The sequence below is a fragment of the Barbus barbus genome (assembly GCF_936440315.1).
Source record: "Barbus barbus genome assembly, chromosome: 34".
In the NCBI taxonomy this organism is placed as follows: domain Eukaryota; kingdom Metazoa; phylum Chordata; class Actinopteri; order Cypriniformes; family Cyprinidae; genus Barbus; species Barbus barbus.
The window spans coordinates 7,488,920-7,507,535 of record NC_136762.1 but is presented as its reverse complement, the minus strand read 5'-3'; the positions used below and the strand labels follow the sequence as shown (position 1 = coordinate 7,507,535).

At 34.7% G+C, this 18,616-nt stretch overlaps 1 protein-coding gene across 1 annotated transcript in view; it reads right to left on the bottom strand.

Annotated features, from left to right (window-relative positions):
• Positions 1-18,616, bottom strand: part of LOC306853863 (diacylglycerol kinase beta-like) — a gene marked incomplete at both ends in the record, with an annotated part of 58,085 nt that overhangs the window by 26,150 nt on the left and 13,319 nt on the right. The window contains 6 exon segments of the mRNA XM_079391513.1: positions 7,143-7,207; positions 13,173-13,333; positions 13,579-13,668; positions 14,752-14,827; positions 17,020-17,025; positions 17,029-17,104. Of these exon segments, the coding sequence (XP_079247639.1) occupies positions 7,143-7,207; positions 13,173-13,333; positions 13,579-13,668; positions 14,752-14,827; positions 17,020-17,025; positions 17,029-17,104 (474 nt within the window).

The following is an 18,616-nucleotide window of genomic DNA, read 5'->3' as shown; positions in this document are numbered from 1 at the left end:
GTTCACTTAAAAATGATAATTTACTTAGCCTCATGTTATTTCAAACCTATATGGCTTTACACTATATTCAAACGTTTGTGGTTAGTACGATTTTTTTTAAAGAAATTAATAGTTTTTTATTTAGAGAGGATGCAATAAAAGCATTAATAATGTTATGACAATTATAGTAAATACCTTACTTTTGAACTTTCTATACATCAAATAATCCTGAAAAAAATTTATCAGTTTCCACAAAAATATTAAGCAGCACAACTGTTTTCAACACTGATAATAATAAGAAATTTATATTGAGCAGCAAATCAGCATATTTTAGAAAGATTTCTGAAGGATCATGAGACACTGAAGACTGGAGTAATGATGTTGAAAATTTAGCTTTGATCACAGGAATAAATTATGTTCTCAATATATTAAAATAGTAAATAATTGTTCTTAATTGTAATAATATTTTACAATATATCTTTTTTTTACTGTATTTTGAATCAAAAAGTAAACGTCCGTAAAGTATCATAAAAGTTCATACGACTTGTACACTATGTAAGGAAATTTAAAGGGACAGTTCACTGAAAAATTTAAATTCTGTCATTTTCTCACTCTGATTTTATTCTAAACCTCTATGACCTTCTTTCTTCTACGGAACCTAAATGAAGATATTTTGAACATTTTTTTTTTTTACATACAATAAAATTCAGCAAAAACAACACTGGACACAAATGACTTTTTCAAAATATCTACTATAATTTTGTGTTTTAACACAGAAGAAATTAAATCATACAGGACTGTAACTACATGAGATTTAGTACATTATGACTTCATTTTGATTTTCGAATGAACTATTACTTTAAGAACAGATGCTTCAGTTGGAACATTCAGCAGAGGCCACTGCATAAACTACCAAGTCAAGCAATTCAATGCAGGGCTGAAACCTTTAACTATTGAGGAGGACAATATTCTGTTTCATACATATGGGGTTTTCAATGATTGATTCTGAAACATTCCAATACAATGCGTTCCTTTGCTATGGTGTGATTTTTTATTTTTTTTGAAGTGATGATACCTGACATGATCATGTGCAAGGTGTGAGATCTTCTTCTAACATTCAGTATGTGAAATGGCAAACATCAGGTGAAGTCGTCTGCTATTTCTGTATGTACGCAGTGTGTGAACATGAGGAGGTGGAGCAGGGAGGGGTTTGAAAGTCCAGCAGGGATGGGGACAGGGCCACAGGTGAGATCCCAATAAATTACACTATGAAGTGGTCATTAATTATAGATGACATCCCAGTCAGACCAGCGATTTCATTTGAAATGAGGAGCAGTGTGCATAGCGGTGCTGCCTAGGGCTCTGCTGGGATGGTTTATGTGTGTGTGTGTGTGTGTGTGTGTGTGTGTATGTGTGTGTGTGTGTATGTGTGTGAAAGAGAGAGAGACAGAGAGCAGTGGGTCAAACAGTCTTAGCTCTTGCAATAGCTTTTTGATGAGGACCCTCATTACGCTAAACGGCCCTCTATGGTTCAGCCTCCCTCCGACTCGAGGAAAGGTTAAACAGAGAATAATTAAAGAAGAGTGCCTCAGGCTGAGCGTGTCACCCTTAAGGCGACACTCTGGTCAGCGGTAGGCTGTTTCAAAGACGGCTCAGTAGAGCTCAAGTACTCCTACCTGGTCAGTATCATATGGCTAAAATAAATGACACATTAATGACACTTTCATTTATTTCACACTTGGTGTAGATGTGAAAATGCCAACAAGGAAATTATGACTAAAATCCTTGAATAAGTGTTAAAAGTCTAGAAAAAACACAAGTTTAGAAAGATTTTATATGTTTTTGAAAGAAGTCTCTTATGCTCGCCAAGGTTGCATTTATTTGATCAAAAATACAGTAAAAACTACAATATTGTAAATATTATTACAATTATTAGAATATAATTTGAGAATTTCTAGATTATGAAATTTATAATTTTGAACATTTTGAATTTAAATTTTTAAAGTTAAATTTAAAGTGGAATTTTGCTCAAGAAACTTGAACGTTGAAGACAAATATTTTTGTGGAAACTAATGCATTTTTTCAGGATTTCAGGATTCAAAAAGAAATTCAAAAGAACAGCATTTATATGCAATATAAAACTTTTGTAACATAAATGTTGTTACTGTCACTTTTGGTCAATCCTTACAGAATAAAAGTATTAATTAAAATAAAAAATAAAAAAAATTCTGTACTGATTAAAAAAATATAAATTAATAAAAAAAAAGTGAAAGTATAAAAGTAAATGAATGAATGAATGAATGATGCATTTATATAGCGCTTTATTGTATATTGCTGTACACCCAAAGCGCTTTACAGTCATGGGGGGGGGGGGTCTCTCCTCAACCACCACCAGTGATATATAAATATATGAATACCTGCTGTATGCAAAGCCCCTTTTAGTATCCATGTAAAAATAAGAACAAAATGGTTTGGAAAAACATGAAGGTGAGATCATAATGATAACTAATTTTGGGGTTTAAATATTAATTTAAAAGTACATTCATTTAAAGACTAAGTACATAGACATTTACAGTCACACATCCATTCTTGTTCATCTGCCACGACTATTTGCATCTTGATATCATATAGCTCTAATTGCTATTATCGTACAACCTGAATAAGTTCATATGAGATCTGCATCAAACATTTTAAGAGGCTTTCAAATACCATTTATTTATTTATGTTTTATTTATATGAAAGTGATGGCTAATTCCAGTTTAACACAATTTTAGTATGGTATTTTGGTGTAAAACGCAGCTAGAAAGTATTTTTTGTAGGCAACAACCGCAAGACCACAAGTCTAAAAAAACGCCGCACATAACACTGAAGTTCACAAAACGAAGACAACTGAGACATGCTTTTTTCACATCATCTTGAAGACAGAGATTATCTTGGAAGCGCATGAACGATCAGTGACGAGAGAGAAAGTGTACTTTAACGAGTCCATGCGACGCTGCCACACTGATTGTCTGCTTTTAATCCTCGACCTCATTATCACCCTCTGGTCTTACTCCAGCAGTAAATTAATCTATCTGCAAAGTGTCAAATCTTCTCACCTTCCTCCTGGTAATCACCCGAGGTGCAAATAAAACCAGGGAGCCGGGTTCGCTCAAGACTCTGCGTCCGTTATCAACAAGATGATGCCGTGTTATAATTAAAAACCAATTGGCCATTGTTGGGTTGCTCATTAAGCCGATCAAATATTTGTGTCTTCACTAAGGTCAATGCAATGACATACAATAACAGGCAGTGAGAACTGGAAAAAATGTTAGAGATTGGAAAAGTTGCACAGAGAAAACAGCCAAAAAGTCATAAAAAATATGCAAATTTTAATGCTACACCATTTTAAGAGGGAAAGGACTGTATGAAGAAACAAATAAAACAAACAAAAAAACAAGTTAAACTGTCAACACTGATAACTTTCTTAAGGCTTAAAAGAACAGTTCACACAAAAAAGAAAAGTTTGCATAAAATGTACTCACCATCAGACTATCCAAGATGAGTTTATTTCTTCATCAGAACAGATTTAGAGAAATTTAGCATTCTATCACTTCCTCATAAATGGATTCTCTGCAGTGAATGGGTGCCGTCAGAACGAGAGTCCAAACTGCTGATAGAAACATCACAATAATCCACAAGTAACTCATGCAACTCCAGTTCATTAATTAACTTGTTGTGAAAAGCTGTGTTTTTGTAATAAACAAATCAATCATTAAGCCCTTTTTGTTTTTGGCTAAAATACAAGTCCTCTATCCATATAATATTGCTTTTTCCAGCGAAAAATTCTTGTTTGAATCAGGTTAGAAATATGCACAGCACGGTTTGCAAGTGAAAACAGTCCAAAACACTTCTAAACAAATATAATTTTGATGTGAGAGGATAAGAGATGATGGACTTTTTTAATAGAAGAAGCATTATTATGCATTACAGGGCCAGTTTTACTAAACACGGCAAATTAGCACGAGAGCTCAATACCAAAAAAGTGCTGATGGCAGGGGAAATTTGTGCAGGTGATTTACTAACAATGTGCAAAATTAAAGAACACAGACACAGAGAACACAGATCTCAGTTACATATCGACCAACGCAATATACCAAGCACACCGCAAATTAGCGTCGTCACAAATAAAGAATAAAGAAATGAAGCCACAGTACGCTGAAAAGAACAGGAGGACATAAAAATGAAGGTTTGCTAGAAGTTTTGATCGAGCTGGTATTGCATGACTCCTAGTTGAGGGTTCCAAGTCGTCTTTTTTTTCCTGAAGCAAATTAAAAATAACATGTCTTGGCAAACGATATGTTCAAATAATGTGTTTTCTGACATTCAAAATAAATTCATACGTGTGGAAAAATCCTCTCCCTTCGCCCTCTCTGTTCTCTGCTGTGCCTCTCCTCTAGAAACAATAGTTACAGCCATTTCAAGCGCAAAATAGTATAAGACATGCTTTTTTGGGGCATTAAATAATGGCGCAAATTCCAGTCATTTGACGAGTCCAAACGTTAGCAAATGAAAGGGAAGGGAAAGGGAAACTCCTACAAGTGCATATTCAATAAGGTCAAGTGCAAAAATTACTGTGCCCAGGCCTTTTCAGCGCTAATTCTTCACTGAGCCTCTTTAGTAAAACCTGACAGTACAATTTTAATGCCAAAGATGGTTTGCGCTGGCCCATGGACTGTTATTTTAGAATAGAAGCAATGGAAGCAATGGCTTAACATTTTTTATTACAAAGTACTTTTCACTTCACAAAATGGACTGGAGTCCTGTGGATTACTTTTGAATTATTGTGATGTTTTTATCAGCTGTTTGAACTCTGACGGCACCCATTCACAGCAGAGGATCTGTTGAAATAACGCTAAATTTCTCTAAATCTGTTCTGATTTAATTCCATTAACTGTGCCCAAATGAGTACTCAAATGATTTCTTAATTCATGATGGCAGTGTAATTCGTTAACACATTAACACATTATTTATCTGATAGAATTCTGAAAATCATGTAAAAGGCCCTGTTTCACAGAACGACCCTGGGTTAAAATAAAAAAAAAAACTCCAGTACCATTAACTGTAAGCGAGATATGCTTGCCCTTTGCTTCACTAATCTGATGATATATTAAAACAGCTATATATTTGTAAAAGATAAAGGTTCCTAGAAAAATCCAACAAAAAAAAACTGCAATACCTTCATACATCATACATTATTGAGGGAGAAAAGATACTATGTAATAGAAAGATCTAAACCCATTCTCTCATGTGAATTATTTATCAAACTCAAATAACAGATGGTATAATTTTCTTAAAATATCTTAATCATTATTCAAAAGACACAGTGGTATAAAACAGTTCCTATACACATGCTTTTGTGTGATCAGAATCCGCTTTGATTCATTATACGCCTAACACGGATCTGAATCAACATCAACACAGTCCTATAAACAAAGGCATTTGTGTCTTCTGACTCCTCACCAATCCTTAATTCCTGAAATTAAAATGTTATCTGCTCACCAGGTTTGAAATATAGGACTGCACGTAGAAAGTATAATTATCATTTGATTATTAAAAGACTCTCCTGAAGGTCTTGTGTCATCACGGTGATGGAAAAATGATGTCAAACTACCCAAGCAAATTCAATTACCCAACCAATTACTCGGCTGCGTTCATACTGACTTATTGGGACATTAAATATTAATGGGAGCATAGATATCAAATTTGCTCATCATTAGAAGGTGCACACATTGTGGGCTAATCACAGATGTTCCACATCACTCAGATCCTTTTAGCAAAGAATAAATCACTCCTGCACAAAGGAGCACCTACATCTGTTGCTCAAAGGTCCTAAAAGAACAAGATTTTATGAAGTAAATTATTTTTGTAAATACATGAGTAAACTTGGCTCACAATGTTACTCCAATAGCAATATACTGTACAAAAAAGTAAAGGTGAAGTGTATCATTTCTGTGACTCTGGCATGGCTAAATGCAAATGCAAAGTAATGAATGTTTCCAAACAGGTTTTCTGGTCATCTATTGGTCAGAAAAACAGAAAGCCCCGCCCCAAACTCATGCCATTGGTTGAGCCAGTGTTGTTGTGTCAATGTTTTAAAAGCACCACAGAGCCACAGTGTTTAGATTTCAGGGAAGCCAACCTATAAATACCTGAATATTAAGCCTTTAAAAAACATCTATGATTGGAAAAAATATGTATAATATTCATATTATGAGTGATCAATATGGGCTTTTAAACATTTTTTAAAAACAGTGTTAAATTTGTTTTATTACAGTGGTTAGATTACATTTTCTGGTAGGGATGGAGATTTATTCTTGACAACTAAAATAAATTATGTGTATATGCGTGTGTGTATTTTTATACAATAAAAATAGAATTAGGGAGAATCAATAAATTATGAATAAGCCTATATGCAGTGCATGCTGCAAAAATCAATACTTGGTCTTTTTAATATAGGCTACAGTATTTTAGTTATGCTTGTACATGTTTATATATGAATAATTTTAAATATTGGTTGTATCTCTGTATATGTACTTGCTGGGTAGTAACTGATTACATGTAATCTGGATTATGCAATCAGATTAAAAAAATTAAGTACTTGTAATTAGATCATATTACATTTTAAAATACTTTGAATCAGCTACAGTTACTTTTTATTGATAACATGAGTACACACAATATCAATAAATTCTTCATAAAAATAGTAATGAATAATGAAAATGTTATTAAAATATATTATAATCTATCTATATGTAATTATACATACAGTATATATATATAAATATATATATGCATGCATATCTTAATTACATATTAATTTTGATTTACACATGAAAACAGTTTTTTCAGACTAAGAGGGTTATTCAGCTTCAAATCAAGTTTTGGGAATCCTTAACAATGCAATCCCACATCTTCATCTAATTTTAGAGAATAAAAGCATGGCAGAAGTCTCAAAGACACACCTGAGGGGAAAGGAGAGTTATCGAGGCATTAACTCACTGTAAACCTAGCAGACACGCTGGCGAGCTTACAGATTGAGATGACAGCCAAAACAGTGGGAGTTAAGATGCAGTGTTGGTGAAGTGTTTGGTGTTAACACAGAGATAGAGAGCGAGCGGTACCTGCTGTTAAACCTTTCTGGATGTTTCTCTCTCATAATGTGGAATCGATGAGTGATGGATGCATCCTGCAAAAAGGAGAAAAATCAAATCAGATCAGGTTTTTATGCACACCGATATACCATCATCGCTGTTTTGCGAGCTTCTGACAATGGTTCGTTAGGAGTCTTTGACTTATTACACTCGCGCATGAGATTCTCTCATCATCCTCTGTGCATCTGGGTCTTAAAATCTTGAATTTGTCAAAACAGCTGTGTGAAGATGAAAAGACAACAGATTGAGGATTGTATTGAATAGTTTCATGATGCTTTTATCACGGACCATTAGCTATAAACAAAAGCCCCGCATCAGAGACATTGCAGACAGAGACGTGTTTATTTTAAAACCAGACAAAACTCTGACGACAAAAACAAAATTCCTTCCCCCACACCGAGCTCCAATTATGGGCCTGATCGCCCTTCCACACGACTGGAAACAAGTTTGAGCTCCATGCATATGTATGTGTGTTAACAGATAAGGTGTTTGCGATTCTTTGCTGGGGTTCTAGCCAACGATGATGAGTATTGACAAGAGGACTGAACACGTGGTTCAGGCTAATTAATCGCACATACAGTACATACAGGATGCTGCGGCTCTGCTGGCGCCCGTCACAGGTACTCTGACATCTGGGTTTAGAGGTTCTGATGCACTTGTGTGCGCTCTGTTTGCATGTGTTTTGTGTAATGTAAATGTTTTGTTGCTATGGTGATGAATTGAGATGGTGGTTGAAAAGTAAAGTGACTATATGTACTGATTGAGGAATGTAGATTCCGAAGGCCTGATCATTTTTAAAGGGCGAAGAGGAGAAGCATGACAAACATTAGACTTCTAATACACAATATAGAAGATATACATTCTTCATTCAGCAGAATGCCCCCCGCTATCAGCAAAATAAGAAAAAAAAGAAGTAAATATCTGGCCACAAAACTGTATTTTTTCCAAGTTATTTTTGTGCTGACATATTATAAAGATGCTGCATATTCACAGAATACAGCAACATGGCACAAAATTACTGGACCTACGATGAATACAGGCAAAAGTGGCACATTTTCTGATAATTAGTCTGTTACACAAAACCATTTTAAAAAGTAAAACATCTACGAAACACAGGGAAATGGAATGAATAGAAATTGAAGCGTCCCATTTTTTTTACCAGTATTCTACCTATACAGGCTTTATACTTTGTATGTTTGCTAAAACGGCTTAAAAATGTCTAAGCACATTCTCAAACAAACAAATATATATTTATGTTTATTTATTATAATAATATTAAAAGTTTGGCTAACTAGCTAATTTTGTGATAATACTTTTTTCTGCTAAGTTAAGTTAAAAGATGTGTAACAGTCAATCTTTTCTTTATTAGATAGTTTACATTTATTTGATTTGTTTACATCAGTCAGGGTCTAGGACTATAATTTTTATATTTGATTTAAAACAATTCAAATGCCTTGTGACCTTTTCAGGAATAAAACGTGATTTTTAATACATGCCATTTCTGTTGAATCAAAACAAATTCTAGCTAATGTTAATTTATGATTATAAAACCTATATAATTATTACTGATAACTAAAACTAAATGTAAAATAAAAAACTTTTAAAAAATAATAAATAAACAAAGTTGACATTTCTCATTTAGTTTAATTTGAAGTACTAAAATAACTTATACTAAATAAACTTTACTTTACTTTTAGTCATTTAGCAGACGCTTTTATCCAAAGCGACTTACAAATAAGAAAAAGGAACTAAAACTAAAAGTTAACACTCTGTAAATACTCTATACACACCCATTTAAGAAAATACAAAACTAAAAACTAAACTAAACTAAAAAAGTAAAACTATATAGACATTTAAAAAAAAAAAAAACACTAATACAAATACAACAAAATTACGAAAACTTTAGACGTAAAATTAAAAGAAAATTCTAAAAATAAAATCTAATTCTAAATATCAATAAAATGACAGAAGTATACTAAAATAGCACTGTATGGAGTTCAAAGGTTCGCAAAAAATGTTCCACAAACAGGTAATTTCCACCTGACTAGGTATATTCGGGGGAAATAAAGTATGAGCGAACTTGGGTGTGCTCAAACAGAGATGAAAAACTTGCTGAAACTTCCTCCAAGAGGGCCTCCCTCTCATTTCCCCCAAGCTCCAAACACACTGTTAGGACCATTTGTGAATCCAGCCCCTCCAATGAAACCACCTCCACACAGAAGACCCCCTGCTAGCTCACCGCTGAAAAAAGTCTAGTGTAAGCCAAAAAAATCAATTCCTTTACTGTTGACATCTTTTAAACCCGCCGTTAGTTGCAGAGCAAAGGGAGGCCCGGGGTCCCACCAGTCTTGGTTTCTTCAACCCAGAACAAGAAGAAAGGTAAAATGACAGGTGTATCTAAAAGATAGTATTGCTCTTTTCTTACAAACTGCACAATAAATAAAAACATGAGAGCAAAGGCACAGTCTCCCCTCGGCCTGACTCTGGTTTGATGCCCGGCGCTGAAACCAAGGAGCTTTCAGAGACGTCATCGTATCCGGCGTCCATGAGAGAAAGAGAGAGAGAGCAGATTTCCTTTCATTGACTCTAAAGTCAAAGTTGCAGCAGTCAGTCACTCGCTATCTTTCATCTGCCGTTGTCCACCCCTCCCCGATAATTACCACTGCAAAACTCTCGTGCCCAAATTAATAAAGGGACATGTGTAATGTTCTCTCATAGTTCACCATTTAGTCCAATTACGGCTTGTCCAGGCAGATGATGTGCCTTCAGCGGGAGAGTAATGACTTTGACATGAGCGCAGGGTCATTAGGAAACAGACTACATTATCTTAGGCGATCCTGTGTGATTAGGGACTGTCTCTAGCTTCTGGCTCTGACCGAAATGATAACACCCCCTGTCTAACGGAGAGGGATATTTCAACTTTGGTATTTAAATGGTACCTAATTACCCAAAATATCACTTGACAGGGTGATCAGTCAGTGAGACAAGCGTTAATATGAAGAACAGCTTTGATTTGAGAGTTTTTGTTGATGCGTTATATTTGTTTTACCAATCCTGTTGGTCCTTGGATTTAAATTTGACTCATTTTTTGAAAAAAGTATTTTGCTGTATTTCTTCTAGGCTATTTATCAATACATTGAGGAATACATTTTTGCGTTTTCTTTTTGAAGTGCTAAAGTTTTCCTTTTGACAAGGTTTCTTAAAGAGCATTTAAAAGGTCTTAAAGTGGAGCAGAAAGTCTTAAATTAATTGAAATTCATTAAAGGTTGCATACAATGCAATTAAAAAGAAAAAAAGAATATATTCCTCTGTATTTTTTGTCTTGATTTCCAGTACAAATATCTTAAATCTTTAAATCAGGATACATTCTTGAGATGCAAAATTAATTGATTCCCGAGAAATGTATCAAAATTAAGGGTGTTTATGCTTAAAACAAGAAAAAATATCTGCCAACGGGGTCAAAAAAATAAATGCGTTTCATTTTGTTGAATTTCATTCCTCACATGGTCTTAAAAAAGTCTGCAGAAACCCCATTGTTTATACTGACAATCACTCTTACATGAAATGGTGATATTTTAAGTTACAAATATGAGCAATGATGCATATTCTGAGCTCCTGTTAATTTAGACCTAAAGTTAAAGTTGTTTAGAAGCTGCGATACAGATATTGATGTAAATGTCTTAAATTACCCCTTTCTATTAAAATGTTCTTGCACCATCTTGTCTGGCAACAGCTGCATTTGTTGGCTGTTTCGTTCCTAGAGTTCATATACATAATTACGGAAGACATTGTTTTTCATTTGCATAATCTGCAAAGTAATTATGAGCACGACTTGCTCTGTAATCTCTATTGGTTTTCAGTTGTTTTCAAAAGGAATTTGTGTTTTCTTGTAAAATGTGATAGGAAAATATCACTTGATCCCACTGAGATTTGCACTTCTCTATAATCCAAACAAACAACTAAATTAGTCAACACATTGAAAATGTAATTTCATTAACACAGTACTGAATACACTGCAGCTGAATAATTAATGAGACAGAGATCGATCTATTTATAAATCAGTTTACAACAGTTTTATAGTTTTACATCAAAGTATGTATAAATCTATATGTAAATGGAAATTAAAACCATTTTTAAAATTATAATTGAAAAGATTTTATATAGGCCTATATACACAGTTGTGCTCATAAGTTTACATACCCCTTGCAGAATGTGCAAAATGTTAATAACTGAAACAAAATAAAAGGGATCATGAAAATTGCACGTTATTTAGTACTGTCCTGAATAACCTATTTCACATAATAGATGTTTACATATACTCCAAAAGACAAAATAATAACTGCAATTTATAAAAATGACCTCATTCAAAAGTTTACATACCCTTGAATATTAATACTATGTGTAATTTCCTGGATGATCCCCAACTGTTTTTATATTTTGTGATAGTTGTTCATGAATTCCTTGTTATTTCCTGAACAGTTCATTTTTCTTCAGAAAAATCCTCCAGCTCCTCCATATTCTTTGGTTTTCCAGCATCTTCTGCATATTTGAACCCTTTCCAAAAGTGACTGTATGATTTTTAGATCCATATTTTCACACCGAGGACAACTGAGGGACGCATACACAACTATTACAAAAGGTGAAAACATTTACTGATGCTCAAGAAGGCAACACAGTGCATTAAGAGCCGGTGGATGTATACTTTTGAACAGGATGCTGCTTCTTCTCATTTTGTTTAACGATCATATTTTTTCATTTAGTACTGAAGACAAAATAAGCACAATTTACCCTGATCATCCAATTTAAAAAGTTTACACCCCTCGTCTCTTAATGCATTGTGTGGCCTTCTTAAGCATCAGTACATGTTTTTGTAATAGGCATGCCCTCAATGGTCCTCAGTGTTAAAAGATGGATTTCAAAATCATACAGTCAATGTTGGAAAGGGTTCAAATATGCAGAAGATCCTGGAAAACCAAAGAATGTGCAGGAGCTGGAGGATTTTTCTGAAGAACAGCAGGTAGTTGAACTGCTCAGGACAAACAACTATCACAAAATATAAAAACAGTTGTTGATCATTCCGGAAATAACGCATAGTATTAAGATTCAAGGGTATGTAAACTTTTGAATGAGGCCATTTTTATACATTTCCGTTATTATTTTGTCTTGTGGAGTATATGTAAACATCTGTTATGTGAAATAGCGTATTCACGACCATACTAAATAAAAAATTATGTGCAATTTTCATGATCCCTCTTATTTTGTTTCAGTTATTAACATTTTGCATATATATATTTGTACTACATATATATTTGTCAATCTCTCTGTCTATCAAAGACTTGTTTTATGTAAAGGTGAACATGGGACTGAGTGTTTCATAAATCAATACTTAAAGCCATCAAATCCCTTATTAACAAGATGACATATTTGTCCAAGCATGTCTCCCTCATTACACTTTCTTTTTTTTAAGATGTGTACAAATGTAAAATAAAACAGCCGTCAAACCTGTAAATGTCAATTACCGTATTTCCCTTGACATTTCTGGATAATGGCTGACATGCGGTCGCCGTAATAAGCATCATTAGATTTCAGACGGCCCAAAATGCATCAACACACAACGTGTTTGATCGTCGTTCGGGAAGACGAGAGCCGTGTAACGTCTACAGCATATTTCATTGTCAACTGGCAAGCTTCGCTCCTCACCGCAGTGATGAGGGACGGCTTTGTTAATGTAATAGATGCTCTTGGCATTTCAAAAAGCACTCAGCCCTCTTGATTAGCTCATTTAGTCTTATTACGTAGGGGCCTTATTCACTTCTTCATTCATAAACTCCACTCACAGTCATCACATACTGTATCATGGTTAATAGACCAGACTAGCGCACCGGCCAGATGCGTATATGCGAGTCTCTCTCTGTTTATTGGGAGGGAAAGAGTGGAAGTATGTGGATGGTTAATGAGCCTCAGGGGTCTCTACATACAACTTTTATTGTTCAGACTCACCACGCCAATAGAGAAGTAATTGTTCACGATGCTGTACGGGACTGGATCTCCTCTTTCATCTGTGTCTACAGGAGTGATGTCAATCTTCCACCTGTCCAGAATCACTTCAGGACTGTTCTCAATGTCCTTGAGAATTTTCAAAAGACTTTCTCCGTCGTAGCCTGAAAGCCAAAGGACACATTACAAGTTACTCCAAGTTACTATTTTAGGTTTGGATTCTTTGTGCTCCAGCTATTTATAGACAAGGAACTGACGTTTTTGTAACATTTAGATCTAAGTAGTTGTGATAAGTTTCCCAGTGTGGCTCGCGGTGTGGACCACACTGGGCTTTAGGCTTTAGGCTTTAGGATTCACATAAAATCTCATTTACAGCATCAAATTAAAATATTGAAATGACTTAAATTACCTCCACCCCAGCGCAGACACCTTGCGAGGTCATTTCCTGTGCCGAGAGGAAGTACACACACAGGGGGATTCTGTTCAAAGTTGGCTTTATCTAAGAAAAAGAACAGCACTTCAGAGAACAATAGGAAAAACAGAACATCCCATGATTCCACTAAAGTTGCTTTGTAATGGCATGTTTCATAACAACCAAAAATCAAACCATTTACACAGAACATTTGAACTAAAATCTACATCATTTGAATATAAAAACAATGATGTCTGTCAAAAAATAACATGCACAATAATATTCGTAGTATAGAGGTTCAGGGAACACACATTTTTTGGAAAACCCAAAATACTACATCATCACTTTCTGAGAAGAAGAAGAAGAACAGGCTGTCTGTCAGAGACAGTAATGTACGTACACTTAAGTATAAATTTGTTCACTCACTGAAATTAACAGGTTGTTTAAAAGATTAAATTAATGATCAAAGTTTAATAAAATGTTGAATTTTCCAATAAAGATGATACATTTATTCATGATTTGTTACCTTTAATTACCTCTGCTGATATATGTATATACACATGTACTGTATAATGAAATAGATGGCAATGTCAAAAGTACAGTGGTTCTTTTCTAATACACTCCTCTGAAAGCATCCAGTCTATTACTCTGCCTTTGTTTTGATTGATAAAAAATGGAGGCAATTTTTGACACAAATAAAGGACTAAATGAGGATGCAGTCATCTTAAAAAATCACCTGCGGAGACTATTCTTCAGATTATATAAGTAATATGCCATTTCTTGAAGAAAGATAATCATCCTATTTGCCACAAAATACAGGTACGAATGTAATAGCTTTAGTTCTGTGAAAAATACGTATTTGACTATTTCGACAAATATAACAAAATCACTTCTGTACAAAAGAACCTCTGAAACAACAAGAAAAGCCTTTTTCGCAGGATTTCCTCAAGATGTCTTTATGTTATGAAGTTTACTTTAGCATGTTGTTTTTATTAAATCTAGAATGAAAACTTCCTGGATTTAATTTACAACATGGCACAGTATGGAAGCCCTGATCCACATGACTCGAGCTTTTAATTGCTCTAAGAAATGACTCAGTCAACAAGAGGCCAGAGCAAACAAACAAGCACTATGTGGGCGTCATACAACTGTGTTTTCATCTGAACTCACCTATAACATCAAGAATCCATCCAACGGTACCATCTCCACCACAGGCCAGGACTCTGAAATCTGGAACATCTCGAAACTAATTTAAGATGAAATAAAGACCGTTTTCAGAATTACTAAGATGTCAAGTGTTAGGAAAGCAATTTAACCATATTTTTATTCTTCCACAACTATAAAATACATATGCATGTATTTAATGAAAAATAACCATGATTTATTAGACAATACACATTAAAAAAATAGTGAAATCTTTTCACTCTATTGGATTATGAATGAATCTTTTGTTTAAATAACAAATGCAAATCCATCTTTTGGAAAGCCAAGCCTGCTCAGAAGCTAATCAGATCTACCAAGGCAATGTTCATTGCAGCGTCTTCCGTTCCTTCACAATAATAAAGCTCTAACTGCATGAAGGGACCTTACATAGTAGAATGGTGCACAAAATAAGACTCTCAATTACTTTACTTATTGGGACATGCAGGCTTGGCAAATCATATTAGACAGCAAAAACAGATGACCAATCACATGAAAAAGCAACTTTGAGGATGTTTGATTATGAAGAAACAAACACTCAATTTGCTCTAATTGTATTAGCAGGGCCTGTAATTGACAGACAGCCCAGAGCTACGGCTGACAGTTACCTCGACAAAGCAATGTCACATTATCATCGCATGACTACACCACGCTCGAGTGTTATTTCAACAGTGACTGTGAATGCATAAAGTCAAAAGTCTTTTCCACCAGCAGAGAAACGTCAATACATAGGCTACACCTGACTTCAAATGCCATAATCAATAGGTTCAAAAGCAAATTGGCTGACAAAGTCAATAAATGGTGTCTGGAAAGCATCGCTCAGTGGGGTGCATTTATGAAATCATAAAAATCTGAAAGACAATTAATCAAAGGTCAAAAGCAACAATAATCATCCTTTCAAAAATATTCCTACAATAGAAAACATTCAAGTAAAACTGCCAACTCTAAGCATTGATCTTCCAATAAGATGTTTGAATTGTGAATCATTTGTTTTGAACCACTGATTTAAAATGATAGGAATCCAAATACTGTTACTGAGATTTTGGTGAAAAATACACTACAGTTCAGAAGTTTGGGGTTGGTATGATTTTTTATTTACTTATGTACGTATGTATGATTTATTTATTATTTTATTTATTTATTTATTTTGCTCACCAAGGCTGCATTTGTTTGATTGAAATACAAAAAAAAAAAAACAGTAAAAAACAATAAAAATACAACAATTGAGAATTGTAAATCTTTTTACAATTTAAAATAACTGTTTTCTACTTTAATATATTTTCAAATGTAATTTATTCCTCTGATGAAAAGCAGAATTTTCAGCAGTCATTATTCTAGTCTTCAGTGTCACATAATCCTTGAGAAGCCAATCTAATATGCTGATGTGGCTCTCGATAAACATTTTTTCTTATTATTATTATTATCAATGTTGAAAAGTGTTTCAGTTCTTTGACTGCATTTAGAGTAGTTTTTCTTTCTTCTTTTTTGCCCAAGACTCATAAATGCATTTATAAAAATGCATATAGAATCATGTCACTAATTGAATCAAATCAATTGATGAATCAAAATGAATCATTCTGAACTTTCCCAATTTGAATCAAAAACCTACAGTATGAACAGTGAATGGAATCGATTCTATCTCTACCCAAATATTCACACCCAATGCCATTTCTGTTTTCATTATTGCTCTTTGAAATTCCACTTTCAAAATAAAGTCTCATTGAGTATTGTCACAACCCTCACGGCTGTGCACTTAATTCAAAAGTGACCATGTAGCTGGCATACTAATAACAAATTCAGTCAGTGATCACAGAGCTGCATGGTTGCGTGCATTTGATTGACACCAGCGATGGTATGCGTGATCACACAAGGCCCTGAGAGCGGCAACACACTAACACTAACATGAATCTATTATTACCAGCTGACTGTCAGCACTGGAGACTTCCACAGTCTGGCTTTGTTCTCCGCGGTGTTTGTGATGGCGGATCTAACCCTTTAATAATGTCTACATTTACAGCTAAGATGCAGAGCGAGATTGTCATGCATGAATTAGTGCACTTTATTATCAAGCGGTGTCTGCATATACAATGTAGTGTTAACGTGGGGTTGTCAGAACTCTTATGATCATAAAGCGAGAATGTGGCACAACAATAAGTTTCCCAGAAAGCTAGACAGCAGGGAGCTAAATGCTTCTGTTAGAATGATAAGAGAAAAGCCTCTCTGGAGTGTCTGGAGAACTGTCACTCACCCAGGCATGGGGCCGTTCTTGGCCAGGTTGTAGACTTGACGGGGGTTCAGGAGGTACTGGAACTTTCGGAAGATCCTAGATAGGGCAGAAGTTTTAAACAGAAATTTAAGAAATTAGAATAATAAAAAAATAAACATTTTATAAAAGTATATAAATACATTTACATATTTATGTGCTTAATACCCTGCAATTGTACTTTTGGTATACTAAACAGGTATACTTAAAGGGGACCTATTATGCAAAAATCACTTTTATAAAGTGTTTGAACAGTTGTGTGGCTGCAGTGTGTGAAAACATCCAGCCTATAATGGTAAAAATCCACCCACTCATTTTTTTATAATCTAAAAAAAAAATCATAAACAGTCTCTCAGAACGAGCTGTTTAAGATTCTCCCTCTGTTCACGTCAACGAGGGGAAAAAGTTCCGCCCTGTTGTGACGCTGCCCAATAAGCATAGACACAGCCCTGAGTGAGAAGTTGTGGTCCGCCTCCGCCATTACTGATTACTTGCTGTAGCTGCTGGAGATATAATGTCAGCGCCAAAGAGGCTTTTCAAGTGTTGTGTTTTGGGATGCACTAACGAACATAGGAGTCTCCATATACTTCCTCCATCTGAGTCGCTGAGGACACTGTGGTCAAGTTTCATTGTCTAAGGAAATGTCCCGGAAAAAATTGGTAAAGTCCCCAATACGTGTAGGGATCAATACCAACGCTTCGTGCGTGAACGTCAGCTCCAGACAAAGTAAGTACCACGCGTTTGTTTTCCAAATTGCCCTTCTGAAAGAGCTTCTTGGCACTCTGTAAGACTAATGATTAGGGATGTTCATTTCAGTTATTTTTCCTATCCGACAACCGACACTCGTTAACCAATTATTAATCGTTAACCGACAAGATTATTTTAAATTAGAATTGAATTAAATTAGAAAGAATAAGTGTCTGTGACCCGTTAAAAATACTAGCATTTGTTTTCCGGAGATTAATTTTACATGCGCAAAAAGCAGCAAACAACAGAACACGAGGACTCACAGGGTCATCATGAGCTATCACATCACGCACCTTCAGCGATTCTGCAAGCAGAGAAAAACATGATAAAGCTAGGCGCTATATATATATTATTATTATTACGAATAAATAGGCCTATACGAGAAATATATTTTCACTTATATAACAATTTATGAAAACGAAAGAAAAACTGTGCAGCATGTAGCCTATGCAGAGTTTTTTATGCTGCGCGAAAGGAAACCAGACGGCAGAAAGCGGCATCCTATTTATTTAGGCTTATTTTACAAAAGCACAAAGATTTGTTTTTATTGTGAATGTACATAAATAAAAGCAAACCTTTTACAATTCCAATTATCTTCATGATTAAAAGGAGTAGTTGCTTCCACTGTTAGAAGGGGAAAAAATCAAGTGATTGCATCAGCGCCGCATGAGCGCACACAGTTAAGCATTCTACCTTGACATTTATTATGTTCACTATCATAATAAAAAACAATCAGTCAAACATATGGAAAAAAACACACTGCTCAGTTTAAATATGTAGTAAAATCTATGCCGGTAAGCGTTATCACCAGACCGCAAAACATTT